The sequence below is a fragment of the Cynocephalus volans genome, chromosome 17 (genome assembly GCF_027409185.1).
Source record: "Cynocephalus volans isolate mCynVol1 chromosome 17, mCynVol1.pri, whole genome shotgun sequence".
Taxonomy (NCBI): domain Eukaryota; kingdom Metazoa; phylum Chordata; class Mammalia; order Dermoptera; family Cynocephalidae; genus Cynocephalus; species Cynocephalus volans.
In genome coordinates this window covers 957,923-977,762 of record NC_084476.1, presented here as the reverse complement: position 1 = coordinate 977,762, position 19,840 = coordinate 957,923, and the positions used below count along the sequence as shown (strand labels likewise).

The 19,840-nt window shown below is 55.0% G+C and overlaps 1 protein-coding gene across 1 annotated transcript in view; it reads right to left on the bottom strand.

Annotated features, from left to right (window-relative positions):
- Nucleotides 1–19,840, bottom strand: part of PNPLA7 (patatin like phospholipase domain containing 7) — a 74,646-nt gene that overhangs the window by 27,510 nt on the left and 27,296 nt on the right. The window contains 8 exon segments of the mRNA XM_063082551.1: nucleotides 4,682–4,751; nucleotides 8,407–8,520; nucleotides 9,548–9,671; nucleotides 10,338–10,469; nucleotides 12,915–13,120; nucleotides 13,936–14,013; nucleotides 18,593–18,739; nucleotides 18,944–19,044. Coding sequence (XP_062938621.1) covers nucleotides 4,682–4,751; nucleotides 8,407–8,520; nucleotides 9,548–9,671; nucleotides 10,338–10,469; nucleotides 12,915–13,120; nucleotides 13,936–14,013; nucleotides 18,593–18,739; nucleotides 18,944–19,044 — 972 coding nt within the window.

The following is a 19,840-nucleotide window of genomic DNA, read 5'->3' as shown; positions in this document are numbered from 1 at the left end:
AAGTCACTTCTTGGCAAGTGGCGTTTCCTGCTTTCACAGAGGTGGCTGAGGGGACGGCCTCGCCGCTCCTGCTGACCGCCATGCTGCTGGCCACAGTCCTGCCAGCCAGGTTCTCCTCTGGCCTGTGCACGCTGTCAGCTTTCCTCCTCGCCCGACCACCCACTGCCCACCCGCCCTGTGCTCTCCTCCCCCATCTCCCTAGAGGGTACATGGGGGGGTCCCAGCTCCTCTAAGATGCTTCGTTTCTGATCTGCTCTCCTCGCCCCTGGTGAGGTGGTTTCCAGAAACCAGCAGACATGGCAGTTCCTGATTGAGTGCAGGGCCCCTGTGGGCTGAAGAGCTGGTCACTTGCTGCAAACAGTGACCAGCAGAAAAAAATCTGCAATCACAGAGGGATAGGTACACAGTGTTCACTGCAGCATTGTGTACAAGAGCTGAAGACAACAGATGCCTGTTAACGGGGGAAATCGATGATTGACCACATAGCTATCAAAAAGAATAAAACACATCTTTATGATATACTGTAGAATAAAAAAGGCTATGGAATACTTTATAAATATAATTCCATTATTAAATAAACATTCAAAACTAAGGTGCCCATATCAATCCACAGACAGAAGTGTAGATAAACAGAGGTTGCCTACTCATTACCCCAAGTGACATTCGAGTTGCAAAACAGCGCCTGAAACCCCAGCTGCAGCCTTCCCAGCCAACCCACCACGTGCTCGCCTGTCCACAGTCCACACCCATCATCAGCAAACAGGCCCCAGGCCACCAGCACCCAGCCTCTGGGTCCCAGTCGCTTCCTCCAGAGAAGGCTTCTCTGCACAGTGTCCAGAACAGACCTCAACACCCCAGTCAGACTCGATCCCTCTTCTGCTCAGAGCCCTCCAGCACCCCCTCCCCATGCACGACAGGCCAAAGCCTGCAGCCGCCCATCTGGTCCCTGAGAGCCTCAGGTGGCTCCCACTGGTGACCTCCCCTCACACGCCCCACGGACCCCTCCCTGGCCCCGCAGGTCCCGACCTCTCAGTGAGGCCCCCTGACTGCCCACAGCAACTCGCTGCCCCTGCTCCTCCCCACCCTCTCCTGGGCCACCCGTCTGCTGATACGAGCTCTGGGAAAGGGCTCCTCTCAGTGTGGCCGCTGCTCCCAGTCGGCGCCCAGTGCACGGCCAGCCCCAGCGGGTGCTTCCCCCAGCGAGTGGAGTGGATGGGTGCTGTGCAAAGACTGTGAAGCACTCAGTGTCCTCTGCTTGCCTGGGCTACGAGGCTGCAGAGCCCAGAGCCGCACTCCCAGAGGCTCACAGAACAGCACCCAGCTGCTGCCATGCAGCTGTGCCCAAGCGACACCTGAGATGGGGAGGAGGACATCCACCCCTCGGGCCACAGAGCAGGGACGAGCGCTCAGGAGCGGGAGCTGTCCAAGGGACGGGCCTAGAGCCCAGGCTGGGTGGTGTTGGCCGTGGGGCTCACTAGCCCCTGGCAGGAGGCCCGGGCCCTGGAGTGAACACCTGCAACAGTTGTCCCACAAAGCGCCCCGCCTGATGTGTGTGTGCAAAGACACCTGTGCGCAAAGACACCTGTGCGAGAAAAGGGGGACGCAGCGGTGCCCGCAGCAGCTAGGAAAGGGGGTGTCCACCTCTTAACAACACACCCTGCGAGCTCCGTTCTCTCTGGCATTTTCTTTATAAGCCACTCAACTTTTCTGTAAAAAAAAAACTGCACGATGATGGACCAGAAAACGGAGCAAAGTAGAATCTGTTGCTATTTTCCTCTTGGATCTGGTGCCGTCCCAACCACCTGTGCTCCTTCCACTGGGACCAGCCTCGCTTGCACAAAGCCCACCTGCCAGACCAGAGCTTGGCATGGCTGCTCCGTGGGCCTACGAAGCTCCAGTCCCCACCGCCCCCAGTCTGGGCCCTAGACACCATTCTATCCGGCCTCCAGTCTATCTGTCCTGAAGGTCTCGAGAGCCCCAGTGGTCCTCCTTGGAACCCCAAGCTGGCCACCGCCAAGGCCACCTTCCCAAGAGCCGCTGAGCCCCAGCCTCAGGTCACCTTCCCCGCTTAGCCCAGCAGTGGCGGCTCCTCCCCAGACACCTAGCCGTCCTGCCGCTTCCCAGTGCTAAGGGGAATGCCTGCCACTTTTATAATGAGGAGGAAATAATATCCACATTACAAACAAACAAACAATTTTGAAAAACACAATCAGAAGAACCACTGCACAGAAAGAGATGAAGAATCGCCTCCCCCGTCCTGAATGCAGGTCCAAACATCTCTCCGTCTTGGTCTAGTTTTTACTTGCTTTTACTGCAGCTTTTCCTTGGTGTATTCCCTTCCTCTCAGCTGTCAGAGCCCTCCATCTCAGGTGAAACAAAGGGGGATTCTTTTTTGGTTTTGGGTGTTTTTTTGGCAGCTGGCCGGTATGGGGATCCAAACTTATGACCTCAGTGTTATAAGGCTAAGTTCTAACCAACTAAGCCAGCGAGCTGGCTCCGAAGGGGGATTCTATTGTCAGCTTTGTGTGGCTCTTTCTTGGACTTTATCTCTTTCTTTTTGTTTTAGTGGCTGGCTGGTACAGGGACAGAACCCTGGACCTGGGTACTATCAAGCACCACGTTCTAACCGAAGAGCTAACCAGCCATCCCTATACAGGGATCCGAACCCATGGCCTTGGTGTTATCATCACCACACTCTCCCAAGTGAGCCACGGGCTGGCCCCAAAGAAAAACATTTTTGAACACCACCAGAGAAACAACGCATTACCTACTTGAGAATAACTTGAATATCTGGACTTTCATCAGAAGCCATGCAGTCCAAAAGGAAGGGGCACATTTTTCAAGTGCTGACATATGAGAGCTGTCCAGTCAGAATTACACACCCAGCAAAGACGTGCTTCAGGATGAAGGTGAAGCAGAGACGTTCTCAGATGGAGAACTGCGAGAACTGGTGGCCATCAGACCTTCTCTGAAAGAACTGCTACAGGACAGCCTTCGGAGATGACACAGGGGGACGCTTGAGATGCCAGGAGTGAAGGAAGAGCAGCAGAAATGGGAACTGTCGGGAAGATGCCGTAGACTGTCCTCTTGAGTTAAAAATTATGTCTGATGGCTGAAAGCAAAAGTTACGACACCATCCAAGGGGCCTTCAGTGTACACAGAGGGAACAGTTAGGACAATCGTGTCATAAACGGGGAGAATAAAGCGACCTGAACGGTGATGAGGTTTCCAGGTTCCACTTAAGGTGATAAAACGTTGATGTCAGTAGATGAGGATAAGTATGGATACTGTAATCCCACGGCAACCCCTGAAAATATTCTATGAAGAGACGTAATGGAAACCACAGCTGGTAAATGAAAGTGGAATACTCAAAAAAGTTCAGCTAACCTAAAAGAAGACAGGAAAGAAAAAATAGAGTAATACTAAAAGTAAAAGTGGGGAGTGGGAAACAAAAACATAATAAAATAGCAGACATAAAGCCTAACAGAATAATTACATTAAATATAAAGGGTCTAAACACACAGGTTAAAAGATAAAGACAAAAGGAATGACAAAAACACAACCCAAGTACACGCTTTCTACAAGAAACTCACTTCAATGTAACAGTTCAGGAAGGTTCAAAGTAAAATTTAAAGAGATACATCAAGCGTTAAACAATGTCTCCCCAAGTTCCATTTCCACCTTGAACTTCAGAATGTGACCTTACTTGGAAATTGGGTTTTGCAGATGTAATCAAATTAAAAAGATCACCCTGCCTTAGGGCTGCACACACCATTTTTGTCCACCGATTTGTTCCTTCAATACACATTCTATATTGCACACAACGTCACAGCTGTGAACAACAGTCTCCTGCCCTCATGCAGCTCATGTGTCAGTGCAGGAGAGGCCACAGATGAGCTAACTGGGAAGGCTGTGTGATGTGTTGGGGTGACAAGAGCAGAGGAGAAAATGAAGCAGAAAAGGGGAACTGAGGGCACCGGCGGTGGGCAGGGAGGTCAGGGAGGCTGTGCCAAGAATGTGGGTGCAGGACATGTGGAGGCAGCTGGCTTTCTTGAGGGGTGCTCAGGCAGAGGAAACAGTGGGCACAGAGGCAGGAGGCAGGAGAGGGCAGTGCTCACGAAACAGCAAGGAGGCCCTGGAGTGAAACAGTAACATCAGAGTTCTGCTTATTCATGCTTATCACAGGACAGACACTGCGTTCTCTAACGATCCCACTAGGGCTGACTCAGATCCATTCCTACAGCATCTTTTCCCAGAAGTTTCAACCCGTTTCTTCTTTCTAATCAGCTGACAAAAACAGGGGAGGTCTATCACATTTCTTCTTTTCACATGCAGCAGACCTTCCCTCCAATGCTGCACACACTGAGACATATCTTAGCAAAATTCTTCTGGCACTGCCAAAATCGAAGTACTCTCTCTACCCTACCCTGCCCAGAGGTGCCCCTGTTGGGTGCTCTGGGGCCTTTCTTGAGGGTTGGGCAGCCCCACGGCCCAACGCCCCAAGCTGCCCCAGTGCTTCTGCTCTGGTTTCTATGTCTCATCTTCCCTCCAAGGCCAGGTGAAGCTCTGGTGCAGGACTGGGCTCCAGGGTGGGGAGGGGTTCTGGGGTAGGGATGTGGGCTGGGGTGGGTGGGGCTCCAGGAAGGGCAGGACTCCCACACGGCTGCCTGGGGTGACCCACCTGTCACAGGTCCCTGTTGGAGGCTGCCCAGGATCTTCTCACCCAAGAGATGGATCAAGCGAGTCACCACCTGGGGGCAGAAAAGGAAGAGTGGTCCCCAAACTATGCATTTCAAACCACGAAAGGCTGGGGATTAAAAGCTCCACAGTGATGCTCAGGAAATGACAGACTTAACCCTAACCCTGTGCCTGCTTTTTCACTTGCCATAAACTGCGGGTTGCTGTGGGCTCTAGAGGGGGCCTGCGTGGGCCAAGCCACCACCTTTCTGATTGCCGGGAAGGTGGGACTTGACTCTGAGGGGACAAGGTGATCACCCAGCCCAGGGCGACCGTGGCAGGACAGACACGTGAGGGGCATGTCCTCTGGGACCTTGAGCCCAGTCCACCTCTTGCTCTCAAGTCCAGGGGCAAGCAGACACCACCAGAGGAAGCACCATGACCAAAGAGGCAGGACAAGGACAGGCTGGCGTGGCCTCCCCACAGCTGAGACCTCATCTTGGCCAGATGCTGTCTGCCTGAGTGGACAACCCTGCTCCAGGAGAGAGCTGGGGACATGGGCTGGGGGTTGGATGATATCCAGAAATCACTACATTTTTAGATATAATAACGTTATTTTTGATTGCATTAACATTAAATTTTTAGAGTTGTAAACTGAAGTATTTCAAAATATCTGCAATTTACTTCTTAAAATGTATTTTTAATTGACAAATACAAATTGTTACAATTTCTTTTAAAGGCTTTCATATAGAAATAAAGTGAGTTAAATGTGTTTTGATCGCTAAGGTTTACAAGACGACAGAGGAGTGTACAGGCAGTGTAACTGCCACTGCCTCTAGCTGCAGCACAGGATCGTCTGAAAAGAGAAGCTGCTGCCCGCTGCAGTAAAACCTGCGTCGTCCAGGAGAGCAGGCGGAAGGCACAGAGGGTCGGCCCAGGGGCCTCTCTCCTCATGCTGCCCCACGCCTTCCCCTCAGGTCTGCTTTCGGACCCTCCACCGCCCCAGAGTGCAGTGTCCCTGCTGAGAGGACTGCGAGGTAGAAGCAGCTGTCAGAGCACAGATGTCCTCAGTCCCTGGTGGCCAATGTGGGCCACCCGCCAGCTTAATATCCCCTGGAGCCTAGAGTCAAAGATCCGTGGAGGAAGCCAAGGAAAGCATCCAAATTTGAGGATATGAGACAAAACACAGTTTGAGCAGAGGAGTCCAAAACAGAAGCTAAAAGGGAGTCTGGTTTATATGCAACTAATCTAGCATCAAACTGTTAATTAGGGCTAATTTTTAAAAACTGCATTTTCTTATGGAGAATTTGAAAAACACACAAATTAGAAGGAAGAGCAGGTGGACTGGGCTCTGCCCTCACTCAGCTCCAGTAATCTTACTTCACATACAATCACAGCGTTTTACCTATTAATACTTGAATTTGCATGTCTAGAAGGTAAGAACTCTTCAAAACATAACCATAGTGTAATTTTCACAATTAAAAATCAATAGTAGGGCCGACCCCGTGGCTCACTCGGGAGAGTGCGGTGCTGGGAGCGCAGCAGCGCTCCCGCTGCGGGTTCGGGTCCTATATAGGGATGGCTGGTGCGCTCACTGGCTGAGCGCGGTGCGGGCGACACCTAGCCAAGGGTTGCGATCCCCTTACCGGTCACAACAACAACAACAACAAAAATCAATAGTAATTCTAAGTTAGAGCAGTTTTTTAAATGATTATTTTGACATCAAGTGATATTGTTTCAAAATAGACATGAAAAGGTACACACCATCTTTAGTCATCTGGGAAATGCAAATTTAAATCACAATGAGAAATCATTTCCTTCCCAAAAGAATGGCTAATATCCAGAGAGACCAGAAGAGACCACTGAGTGTGGGCAGCTCTGCGGAGCAGTGGCACGGACAGAGCAGGTGGCGCTGGGACAGCTTACATCCACCTGATGACCCCTCAGCTCCACTGAGGGGTACTCCACAAGGGAAATGAAGTCTGTCCATGAAAACATTTGTGCAAGAACGTTTTTAGGAGCCTTACTCCTAACAGCCCTTAACTGGAAACAACCCAAATATCCATTAACAGGAGAATGGATAAAAGGTTGTGGTCACAACAAAATGCCCCTTGGCAATAAAAAGACTGCAGCAATGATAAAACCACACGGGTCTCTGAAATACCACGCCAAGCAAAAGAAGCCACACACAAGACACTGCAGCCTGCATTATTTCACTCATTCAAAATCCGAGAATAGACGGGGGTTGGAAAGTGGTGTTTGAGGGCAAGGGGCTGACTGGGAGCAGCCCCACCGTGGAGCTTCCTGTGCTGGAGGGTCCTGGGGCAAGGCTGGCTGGCCGCCTGCTGTGGGCTGCGTCCTGTCAGTCAGCCCAGTGGTGACCTGCGGTGTGACAAGGAGACCCCTCCGCAGCTCACACCACACCTGGGGCTGCTGCTCAACTTGCCCACAGAGGAGAAGTAAGACCCAGCACAGTCCCTGGTGGTCAGCGTGGGTGTCGGCGCCAGCTGGACGTGGGCAGTATGGTCTGGTGTGAGAAAGACCTTCCCAGAAGGCAGGAGACAGTGAGACTGGGGGGTGGAGACAAGAGATGGGAAGGTTTCTGGATCCACGGCAGTGGACACGAGTGGACCATGGTCCCACCAGGGTGGGGGAGCACGGCTGGCCTCTGCCCTCAGAGCTCCAGTACTGGCACGTGGGGTCACAAAATGGGGTCGCAAGGCCACTGCTGGCACAACTCACAGAGCGTGTCTCCCTCCAGGAGAGCAGTCATCCCCTCCTTGGTGTGGTTGGCTCACGACGACCCTGCAGAGAACCACGTAGGGGTGCCAGCCCCTTGGCCGTGGGCCCCACTCACACAGCCCACCTAGAAGCTGCTGGCCAGAGGTGAGGCCCTGCCCTCCGGGCTGTGGCAACACCCTGGGGTCCCACAGGCGGATCACAGGCCTGAGCCAAGCAGGTGGAGGAAGAGCAGCCCTGTCTGCCCATCCACATGCCCTGCAGCTGCACCCCTCAGGCTGTGTGGCCTGCCATCCACGGGCAGGGCCAGCACTCGCAGGCTCTGCCAGGCTCTCCTGGGACTTCAATGGGCACCTACAGCACCCTTGGTCGTCACCCTTGTCAGAAGCCCTCAGAGACCGGAGTCTGGGTCACCCCTGGGAGGAGTGTCGGGAGGGGAGGGAGCCGGCCATCCTGTGGTAAGCCTCAGGAGGTCTGCACAGGGCGGGGGTGGCCTGGGAGAGGCCTGGGAAGTGCCAGGGGCCACGCCCTCCCCCACCTTCCCATCTGCTGCAGAATGGAAGCATTTCTGGGACATGTGCATCATGTGCTGGCTGAAGGTCGAACAAACCTACGCCTTCAGAGCCACTACAACTGGTCCTTTCCCCCTTGCTAGGGGCTCGTTCCTCTGAGCAGCTACATCAGTTACTGCAAGTAGAGAGGACCACCAGGAAAACCAGCTGCAGCCCCGGCCCTGAGACGAAGCACAAACTCCCCTCGCCCTGCTGCTGGGACTGCTCACCACTGCCTGCCCCCTTCGGGTTCCAATTCCACCTCTCCTGAGCCACACCCAGCGAGGAAGCCTCGCTCTGCCTAAACCACGCTCTGTTCTGTCACTTTCTTCAAAGGCATCCAACCTGCCTGCTCCAGGTTGTCTTCATCTGCACTGAGACTGAGTTGTCACCTGAACTTCAGGCATAGCTTGGAACAAGAGCCCTGCACCCCCCTTACCTGCGGATACCTGCGCTTGATGGCCGTCAGGGCTCCGGCCGGCAGCTTGGCCAGTTCTGAGTCCCGAATAGCGTGCACTGTGGTTGCCCTGGCCTGGTGGGTCAGCGTTTCCACCTGAGGAAGAAGAGCGAGCTGCTGGGGCCTCAGTGCTCAGGCCATAGGCCCAGGAGGGCCACGTCAGCTGCACCTGTCCAGAGGGCAACGGCAGCACGGCAGCAAAGCCCTCTACTCCACACAGTGGAAGCAGCCAGGGAGCTTCTGGCAGAACAGATGGTTGTGCCATCAGAACGTGCTGAAGCGAAAAATGTGCCCCGCAGCCCAGACAGATCCCAGTGCAGGCGCTGGCCACCACAGGCTGTCACAAGGGCAGCCTGAATACTCAGAAAAAAGTGCCTTCGGAGAAGAGTCCAGCCCTCCCACGACAGAGCCCAAGTGAAATGTCACCTGGAGCCTGTAGAAGCCCTGTTGTTGGGTACTGAGGCATCTTGTTGGGTGTGCAAATTTTCACCTAGAAGACGGCAGCTGGAGCCACCAGGCTGCACATAGCACCACCACCTGAGGTCCCAGGCTCTGAAGTGGAAGACACTGGCCCAGAGCTCTTGTGAGCGCTGGGACAGGGTAGGAAAAAACGGCCCTCAACACACACCTGCTGAGGCACCTCTAGCCTCAGGGAGCCACCCAGAAGACCCCTGGGGCTTCCCAACACATTGCTTTAAAACTTTAAACAAGTTAGCAAACGTCCCGGGCTGTGGCGTCTTGTGGCTGGTCAGCTGCAGCTCTCATGGAGGAATGCGCTGGTGCCGATGGCCCTAAGAGGCCTGGATCAGCCGCCAGCTGCTCTCCCTGGAGCCCTTTGGGAGATGACTGCTGCCGCTACCTGCCCACCAGGGCTACAGCCTAGGCCGGGAACAAGTGCGCATGGAAACCAGGGATGGGTGCCCGGAGCCAGCGACAGGTGCTCAGCAGCCCACCCAGCAGAGGCCGGGCCTCAGGCTCAGCGTGGACTCCTTCAGGTCGCTTCAAGGGCTTTCCCCCAAGGCCCAGGTAACTGGACAGGCCACATGCAGGAGGTCACCCAAGATGTCACCCAGGAGAGACGCAGCGAGCAGGAGTGGCAGGCAGCAGGGAGCCCCATGCCTACCACGCCAATGAGGTCTCCGCAGCCACACTCCCCCGCCAGGCGCTTCTTCCCATCGCTCTTCCGGACCACAGAGCGCAGCCGGCCGCTGAGGACGATGTATGTGCAGTCGGACTTGTCCCCCTGCCTGCAACACATACACAAGCCCTGGAGGCCCTCAGCACAGCGCCCCAGCCCCAGCCCCTGCTTCCCAATGGCCAACTGGACCTCAGGATGCAAAAAAATAAAAGAATGGAGTCTTCTTGCTAAATTTGTTTTTGTTTTGAAAAATACAGTTATTTTTCGTTTAAAAATACTTATTTTAACACGTATGAGTTTATTGTTAGTTTTAAATAGATAAATATTGTAAAATCTCCTTAGTTTTAATTTTTAACATCATAAAAACTGATAGCTGCCACCCAGTCCTGCCTGTGACCTGGGGGAGTATGATGCGGAACGCAGCCTCTCAGACATGTGAGGACATGCTGTGACGTGGAGCTAGGGCAGCCGGCTCCGCAGGGCACCCAGCACGCAAGTACCTCAGTGCTGTTTCTAACGTGGCACTTGTGGGTCGTTGTGAAGGAAGGATGCCATGAAAACACGTATGTGTGAGTGTGCACAAGTGTGTGCAGAGCCCTGGAGGCTGACAAATGACACTTCTTAGAGAACCTCAGGGGTGTGGCTGAGGAAGCCTGTCCCTCACTCGTGCGTTAGCTGCACTGTTTTCACAGCCACTGCAGCACAGGGTCCAGAGTGAGAGAAGGACGCCTGTGGGCCTCACCTGCATGTCCCACACCATGCCCGCAGGCCTCACCTGTATATTGCATGTCCGGCCTCCACCTCCACCCAGTCCAGAGCAAAGTCAATCTGCCGCACAAAGGAGGACATCCTCTGCACCACGGTGTGCGCGACACCCAGGACAACAGTAGGCTGCTTCTGCATGATTCTGCCAAGGGAGCCAAGAGTCACTCCAGGCCCCCCCCGCTACATCCTAACCCGGGTTCTGCTGGTCCTGCTGCTCCACTCAGGATCACAGCACTTGAAAGGAGCCAGGACCCACAACATCCACCCGTCAAACAGGAGCCGTGCTGCCCTCTTTGAGGGAGGTGAGAAGACCACTGGCCAAGGGCTGCCAAAGCATGGCACCTGGTCAGCGGCCTGCTCCATCGTGGACAGCTCTGCCCACCCTGTGTCCCATGGCCAGTGGCTTTGGAGAGCCTGGAGAGCCCTCCTTCCTGCATTGCCCACCCCACGAGCGCCCCCTGAGCACAGGACAGAGATAAGGCTTGGGTCCCGGCAGTGGGATTGCACACGCCGCTGGGCAGGAAACATGCACTCGGGCTGTGAGTGCTGAAAGCAGTGAGAGCCTGGAGATCTCCAACGTGGGCGGAGGGAGTGGCTGAGAAACGACACCCGGCCCTGAGCCTGAAGGGCGCAGAGTCTGTCCTCGGTGGGTGGCTGTGGGCACTGACCACCACAAGCTCATCATCTCCCGGTGGCTGTGCATGGGGACAGACTGCAGAGGGCAAGCTCAGCAGCAGGGGACTCAGCTCACGGGCTGCTGTTGGCCTGGACTGGGCCTAGGAGAGCCAGAGCCAGGCAACTCCAGGCCTCGGCCGAGCAGCGGGCTGACGGAGCCATCATTTATTTAGAGGAAAGCGGTAGCAGGAGCCGGTGGGACAGGCGGAAGCTCCACTTTGCACATGAGCTGGTGGAGACCCCAATGCCCCAGCGAGATGGCAAGACAGCTGCTCGATCACGAGGACCAGGAGGCATGACCTAGGTATCTACAGCCGGGACTCTCACATGCACAGATGCAGACGCAGGCACGTGGGTAAACAGGAAACTGATCATGTCAAGGCCACATGAGGCAAGAGGAGGCGCCTGCCCAGAGTCCCGGCCATCCTTCCTGAGCACCTCTGGTGCACACAGTAGTGCCTCAGGAGCCGAGGGCAGTGGGCTGGGAGTGTGGTCTGCATCTCAGAGATGGGCAGATCCATGTGGCTCAGGAGGAAGATGGACGCTGCTCCATCTGGTGGCCCCCTTGCTGGTGGAGGGAGCCGGGCAAGTAAGTTACCGCCTCTCTGAGCCTCAGTTTTCTCATCTGCAGAATGAGGTCCTGACCCCAAGCAGCCTGTGGGTATTGGAGGACGTGGCATCAGAGCACCAGGCTAGGGCTAGCTAGGCCAATCTTGGGAGACAGAGGCTGTGCAGGGGGCCCTTCCCCACAGTGCCTGGCCCTGCCGCCCTACTCAGCTGGCCTAGGCCGGAGCAGAGCTCAGTGTGGAGCCATCCTGCTCGGCTGAGGCCACCACCTTGGACAGCTGGCAGCACCCCTCTGGACACGCATGTGGCTGCGACCCCTTGTTAAGCTCCTTGCTTCCACTGACCTTCGAACCCTGACCTCTCCTCTTCATCTGCCTGACCTCTCAGGCAAAGAGCTCTGAGATCACAGCAGGCATCTGGCCTAGGAGGCAGAGGCCTTCCAAGAAAAACTACATAAAGGCGCTGCTCGACTGGAGCCAATGGATGGGAGGCTGGAGGAATCCTGAACTGAACTCCTGGCTCCAGGGAAATTCTGGACCCTGACAGACCCTAACCCGCAGCAAGGCAGACTTAAAGGTAGTTTTTAACCCATCTGGTGCCACCGGGCCTGAGGGACAAGCGGCCTCACTGCCAGGTGGCCTTCCTGACCATGGGCCAACAAGGGATGTGGCCAGGTCCCCACAGGCAAGATGAGGACATCTCTGGGCATGGAGGGCAGAATCTGGGATCTATGGGCTGGGGTTGGGTTGACAAAGGTCTTCTAGCCGGTGCCCAGAAGATGACACTGACTCACCCTGTCCTAAGGAGGACGAGTTCATGGGGCACGGCCCAGGCAGAGCATCTTTCACACCCACCACCTGCTTCCCAAAGCGTGAGCCCAGGCTGGTGGGCAGGATGACCGTGGCACTGGCACTGGCACTGCCGCTCAAGCTGGGCCCTGCTGAGCTGCGTTGGGAAGCTATGGAACTGACTCATGTGCCCGCGATGCGGGGAGTGGACCAGGGAGGTGGCAGCACCGAGCAGATGTCTGAGGGCCAGACAGAGGTCCCGCCGACTGACTGGGAAGGGAGCGTGGACGAGGGCCTGCATCTTAACACCATGTAGTGTGGGCCAAGTTGTAGCAGGAGCTCACAAAGCCCACGCCGGAGAAGCGCTGGGCCTGGTCTTGCACTGCAAAGTCCTCAGGGACCCAGGTGACACACCGAGGGCAGGACAGAGAGCAGGAGTGCAGGAGGCACCAGGCAGCTGCCTCACGGTAGCCCCATCACACATGCCTCAGGGATGGGTCAGAGTGGGCAGGGGAGGGGTGGGGGTGTGCCAGGGCCCTGGCCCGCACAGAACTCACTCGTAGAAGTGGGCTTTGGAGATGGACAGGAAGCGGCAGTCTCTGTTGGCCTTGATGATGAAGACAAGGGACTCGCCCGTGAGCACCGCCAGCTGGCCCACCACCTCCCCAGGGTGTGTGACGAACAGGCAGGTATCCTCCTGGCTGTCGATCTTCCGCTGGTACACATGCAGCAGCCCCGAGGCCACGAAGAGGATGCTGACGCCCTGACAAAACCAGAGAGGCAGTGACTTGGTGGCAGGAGCTGCACTGGGCAGTGACCGGGGATGTCATGTGAGCCCAGGCCCAGGTAGTGATGGCCCCGGCATGTGGATAGCACTGCTGGGCTCGGCTGGGCCCCACGAAGCCACACACAAGGGCAGTGACAAGCTTCTCTGCCTGTTTTTGCCTCTTTGCGTACTGTGTGGACATCACTAGCCCTCGGCACAGATTTTAGCTAGAAACGTTCTAGCAGCATCTACGGTTTTATTACTTCATCACCAATCACAGGAAATTTGCCTTTCGTAGGTCCATGAGTCACGCACCTTCCCTCCTGGCACCTCCTGCTTCTCTGTTCCACACAAATACCTGTCGGGCCAACATTCCCACAGAAGCCAAGACAACCTCTTTCCCTTAAAATCCTGTGCTCCATGCTGCGGCCAGGCCTCTGAGGGCACCTCCTCCGCTCCCCACAGAGCTGACAAGTCCTGCCTGAGTGGCGCCAACACCGGGCCCCATGTCTCTGCTGCCCAGCACACATCACACACGTTTCAGCCCCATGCTTGCAAATGTGTCCCACGAAACCCAACTGACCTGCGTCCACCGTATGACCTCCTCCCAAATCTGCTCACCCTTCCCCAACTCTCTGACGTGAGCAGAAAGGGCTGTCTGGGGCAGGGTCTCAGATGGGGCCCAGAGGCCTGGTGACTACTGCTGGCAGACCTCCCTGGCCTGGCATCCAGTGCCTCCCCTCCTCCGGTACTCCTGCAAGTGCCGGGCAGTCCCAGTGACCACTTCCTCAGGATCGAGGCCTTTTGCTCACCTGGTCTCCCTGTCTTGACACCACAGTGCCTGCGGGGACATGGAGAAGCACCACTCGGCCATCCAGCAGGGACGGGTCCTGAAAAAACAGAGCAGCTTTCGAGAAAGGGAGCACGAAGAGACGAGCTGAACGGAGGAGCAAAGAACGGAGGCTGCGCAGGAGCTGCTCCAAGGACTGTCCCCAACATGGGCAGACACCAGCTCACGCTGCACAGCCCCGATGTCAAGCTGGTGATGTGACACAGGAACAGAGCACAGGAAAGGCAGAAACAGATAGCAACATTTCTGTGAATTTATGTGCGAGAGAGAGAGGATTTCATGTGAGGGAGGGAGGGTGGTTTATTTCACAAACGGCACTGGCATAACTCGTAACTAGCAAGGACACTAACTGCGACTCCTTTCCATACCACCTACAAAACTAGTGCCTGCAGATGACGCGTGCCAGGCTGGCATGAGCCTGGAGTCTAGGAAGCTCTTGGGAGGACCGGGAGGTGTCCAAAGCACCAGGGAGGCCCCAGAGGCCAAACACAGGCAAAGCAGGTGTCCCTAAGGACGCGCCTGCAGAGGCAAAGCAGGGTCCCATGAGGACGTGGCCGCAAAGGCGCTGGGGCATGCTCACACCCACAGCTCATAGTCACAGTGAAACATGCACAGGAAGAAGCTCCCTGCTCGACTACGGAGATGACAGGGGACAAATCACTAATTTAAACCTCCCAAACCCTGATGGTGAAGGGACCTACGCCCTGGGCACTGAAGGCTGCTGACGTTCCCTGAGGGGAGGAACCGACATCACAGCCTCCTGATGGAAGGGCAGGACACCTGCAGTCTGGCTGTGTGGGACAGGAGGGCGGGAGTGGCCGGGAGGCGGAGGAGGGTCTGACCTGGCCCAGCTCCCACCACCAGGCTGCAGGCAACAGCCACGAGAGGAGCACAGCCTCCTCCATCGAAGGAGCGGCAAGAAAAAAGTCAGCCGGGGCCTCGAGAGAAGGGGCACAGAGGGCACAGACAGCAGCGTGGCACGGGCCTCAGCATCACTGTGCCCCTGGTGAGTGGCTGGAATACGGATCATGACCGAACAGCTGAGGATACAAGAATTATTATTACGTTTCCAGGAGTGATAATGCTGCTGTGTTTATGTGTTAAAATGCCCTCGTCTTTTAGAGCTCAGCACTGAAATATTTACTAGTGACACACGATGACGATGGAGTTTGCTTCCAGGGCGGGGCGCGCGGGAGGCCGCAGGTGAGGCGAGACGCGCTGTGAGTGGGCGTCACTGCGCTGGATGGCCCTCTCCCTCGTCCTGTTATTCTACCTATTTGGCATGTATTTGGATATTTCCATGACAAAAAGTTGTTTTAAAAGAGAGGTTCGAGAAACATACCAACCAAAGGCGATGTGTGGACTCAGACCCCGAGTTGTACACAACAGTCACAACAGGGACTACTGAGGACCATCCATGACGCAGTAGAAGCTGTGACTGCAGCCAGGTGGACATTTCAGCCGCGAGGATGATGCTGTGCTTATGTCTCAAAATGGGGTCCTTAGCCTTTAGAGAGGAGTAATGTGAAATGACACGGTGTTTGGAAATCTTCAGGCAGAGTTGTGGGGGGTCACGAGCAGTGACCTGCTGATGGCGAGGCTGGGAAAGACCCGAGGGAGCTCACAGCACTATGCCCACAGCTTCCCACATGCTTGAAGCTTCCCATAGTGAGAAAAATAAAATACAGACTCCAGGTGAACCAGTCATTGAATACTAAAAATAAAAATCAGTTTGATTAAAATTACTAAAGTGAAACTGAGAAAATGCCATGCCAAAATAATATGAAAACTTCACTGCTGGATTAAATCGAACCAAAAAGAAATTCAAGCATAACTGAGAAATTCTGAAGTCCAGCTGGGAAAACCTCAAGCCTTGTCTTGAATATAACTGATCCCAAATTGCTACAATTCCAGACTTCTAGCAAAAGAAGACAAAAATCCCTTCTGCAGGAAAATAATGTCATTCTAGGTCCCATACAATGGCCAAACACAAGTACTCAAGTGCCATACATAACATACACTATCAAAGCGTACAGTTATCAAAGATAACAGGGCCCAGTGAGAGGTAAGACACTAGGAGCGTGAACCAGCGGGAGAGAGAAAGCAGGAGACCCGAGGGGGTAACTTGGCAAACTGGAAACACTTCGGTAGTGACAGCAGATTAAAAAAATAGTAGAAACTAGAACTATAAAATAACCAAATTTAAGAACTCGATGCACAGGTTAACACCAGATTAGACGCTGTAGAAGAGAATCTGTGAACTTAAATGAGAACATCTATACCCAAGTGCAAGAAGACTTTTTAAATGGAAAATACAGAAGAAGGCCCGGCTCTCAGAATGAAGACGTGTGGTCCTCGGCCTCAGAGGGGAGGGCGGATGGGCTCAGGCTGTGCGTGGACAGGCGAAGGAAGCCCAGTGAGTTCTGCACAAGATGAATAAAAACAAACCCACACCCAGCTCTATCATGGTAGAACTGCAAAGACAAAGAAAATATTTTAAAAACAGCAGGGGGAAGAGTTATTTTCAGAGGAGGAGAGGCCAGCCTGCAACTTCTCAGGCCATGCTGGAAGCCAGGGCGGTGCCGACCTGGAACTCGCCCTAGCAGAAGGAAAGCCCTCCAGGCATGAAGGCCACCGCAGGGAGCACACTCTCCCTCTGACTATGCCACTATCAGAGGACTCCAGAAACCACACAGCAGTGGGCGGACTGCAAGGAGGGGTATCGAGGCCTCAGGGATGACCGGACAGTGAGAGGTGACCGTTTTGTCCCTCCCTTATCCCCCAACTTTGACCTGAAGGCTGACCCTGTTGAGACGCTGTCCCATGCTGTGTAGTGGATGCAGATGGCAAAAACTTCAAGAAAACGCTTTCTTCCCAAACAGAGGACTAGAAAGAAAATCTCCTGAGAGCTGGGGAGGGTGTGAGGTGGTGGCCTGTGAGGCCGGCCCAGCTCAGAGCTGCACGGATGCGGTGCAGGAGCCAAGGGCCCAGGAGACGGGGCTTGCAGCAGAGGGTGGCAGACCAAGGGAAGGATGGGCTTTCCAACAAGGGTGCTGGGCCGCTCGGCTTCCGTGAGTAAAACGTATGCCCAACCCGAGTCCTTCTTTGTATCATACACAAGAATTAGTTCTGTCTGTGAAAACCTAAGAAAGTGAAAAATAATTAAAGCTTTTAGACAACAATGTAGAAAGAATATTTATGATATCAGAACAAGAAAGTGTTTTTAAACGAAGCACAAAAAACACTGACTATAAAGGAAAAGATCAGTAAGTTTTACACTGTAATTAGGAACTCCTGTGCACCAGAGACACCACTCAGGAGGCAACAAAGGCAGGTCTGAGAGCAGATGATGTGCAAGACCCACAACCAACAAACGGCTGCTCCCCAGAAAGTGCAAAGAGACCCTAAACATCAATGGGAAAAACAGACCCCAACAGACAACAGGCAGCAGGTTTGAACCAGCACTTCACAAGAAGGGACCCAAAAGGCAAGCGAAGCAACCAGCTGCGGCAGGTGGCCCACCTCACCTGACCACGGAAAGCCAAATGAAAGCCCAGAGCTGCACATCACCACTACACTTGCCTGAGACTGGAAAGTTAAAAGATCCCAACAGCTGGCACGGACAACAGAGCCACGGAGCTCTCATCAGCTCCAGGGAGCGTCAGCTGGGACTGCCCCACGCCAAGGACGGGTGTAGACACGCAGCAATGAGCACACACGAGTGGGTGCTCATCGCAGCCCTGTGCACAGTGGGGACACACCCAGGCATCCACCCACAGCGGGGACAACGGAGGGACAAGGCACAGTGCGTCTGCACAGCGGAACCCTGGGCTTGGAGACTCACAAGCAGCCCAGTGAGCACGTGGCAGTCACTCATGAGGACAGAGTCCAGCAGCAGGTGGAATCACACCAGGTGCCCAGGGCACACACACTGGCGCATGGCAGTGGTTCCCAGGGTGGGGGACACGTGGTGGCTTTCGGTGGCTGCTTAGTCTATTTCCATGATGTGGCGGTTTCCTTGGTACTCATTAAATGAACACAAATGTGTCTTCCTGTCTGCTGTATAGGAGGTATTCAAATATTTTGAAATGTGAGGAACAAAAGCATAAATAAAAATCGCACGTGTGACGAAGAGCGCCCGGTGATCTCAAGAGTGTGCAGAACCGGGCCGACCCCGTAGCTCACTCGGGAGAGTGCGGCGCTCCAGCCGCGGGTTCAGATCCTACATAGAGACGGCCGGTGCGCTCACTGGCTGAGCGCAGTGCGGACGACACCAAGCCAAGCGTTGCGATCCCCCCTTAATGGTCACGAGAAAAAAAAAAGAGTGTGCAGAACCACTTGACTTGGCCGAGGGGAGACCACAGGAGGTGCCACAGGCACAAGTTGCCTGCCACCTGCGGGCGCCCGGTGGAGGGAGGGCACCACCCAGCCACAGTGCACAGACGGCCAGGAAGGCAGCAGGTGAGAGTGCCGGCAAGGCCCCCGTGGTGTACAGGCCGCACAGCCACTCACGCACCAGCCTGCCCTCGCCCCTCGGGCCCCCCACACCTGGGACACACAGCCTGAAAGAGGAGGAAAGGAGGAAGCAGGCGCCGCCCTCCAGAGCAGTGCGCACTCACGTCCAGCTTCATCAGGGTGAGCAGGTCCTTCTTGGCGGATCTGAAGATGGCGTCTGTCTTCCTGCTGGTGACAGTCTTATCCAAGTGGCTCTCTGAGTAGTGGAAGACCATAGAGGGGACCTCTTCAACAACCACGTTTCTCTTGGACTTGAGAAGAACAAAGATGATCAGAAGAGACGTGGTTGGGGCGCGAGTGACTCTGCAGACCTGGGCACACAGGCCCTGGTGGCGAAGCTAGACCAAGCCCCACGTCCACCCACAGCAGACACCAGGTGATGCCCCTGGAGCATGAGCAAGCAAAGGACAGGGCAGCACCCACGGGGCAGGGCAAGGGCAGAGGCAAGGACCCACCTTGCTGGCCGCAGGGTGCCTGGGGTACTCATCTGGCTGCAGGAAGACCCTGGCACGGTCACACGCCATCCCCAGGTCTGAATTGGCACATGCTGGGCCCCCTACAAACAGAAAGGAGACTCAGGACACAGGTGCAGACACCCCCGCAGGCAGGCCGAGCGCACCCTGAGCATCACCACAGATCCCAGCAGACAAGACTCGAGTCTCTCACGGGCAGGGCCATGTCACTGCTTCCCTCTCATGATCTGCCATGTAATGCCCAGCTCAGCCCGTCCCTGTCTCCAGGCCAGGTGCTATGGGTTCTGACAAAGGATGTGAGCTCTCAGTTGCACACATCTGGGTTGCATCCAGCCCAGCATGTAAGTGCTGTGTGTGCAAGTGACTTCCCTAAGCTGTGGTTTCCTCGTCTGAAAGGTAGAACCCATGATACCCATTCCTCAGGGCTGTTCTGCCCAGCACATGGCATCAACAAGAGGGCAAAGACGAGCTGCAAAGACAACAATCCGTGGGTACATGCAACACAGGTGGGTATCAACAGGACGCCTCCACGCAAAAGGCGCCAGGCACAGGAGCATGCCCCTTCACGGGAAGCTCTGGCGGAGCCAGTGCCAGAGCTGTAGACGCGCAGACCCCATGGAGGAGTGGCCTGTGGAAATGGCAGGCAGGCTCACTCTGACCCATGATGTCACACTGGAGCGGGCGCTCATGAGAATTCATGGAGCTGTACGTTCAAGCTTGGTACACGTCATTGTGTGTCACTTAGGATTCAATAAAGTCCTATTATTTAAAAAAAAAAAAACCCTAAATCTGAAACCAGTCTATGGCCTGAAGGTCAGTGCTTCCTCTGGGGCAGGGAGCCAACTTTCCGGGGAGCTGCTCCTTACAGCAGCCGTGCAG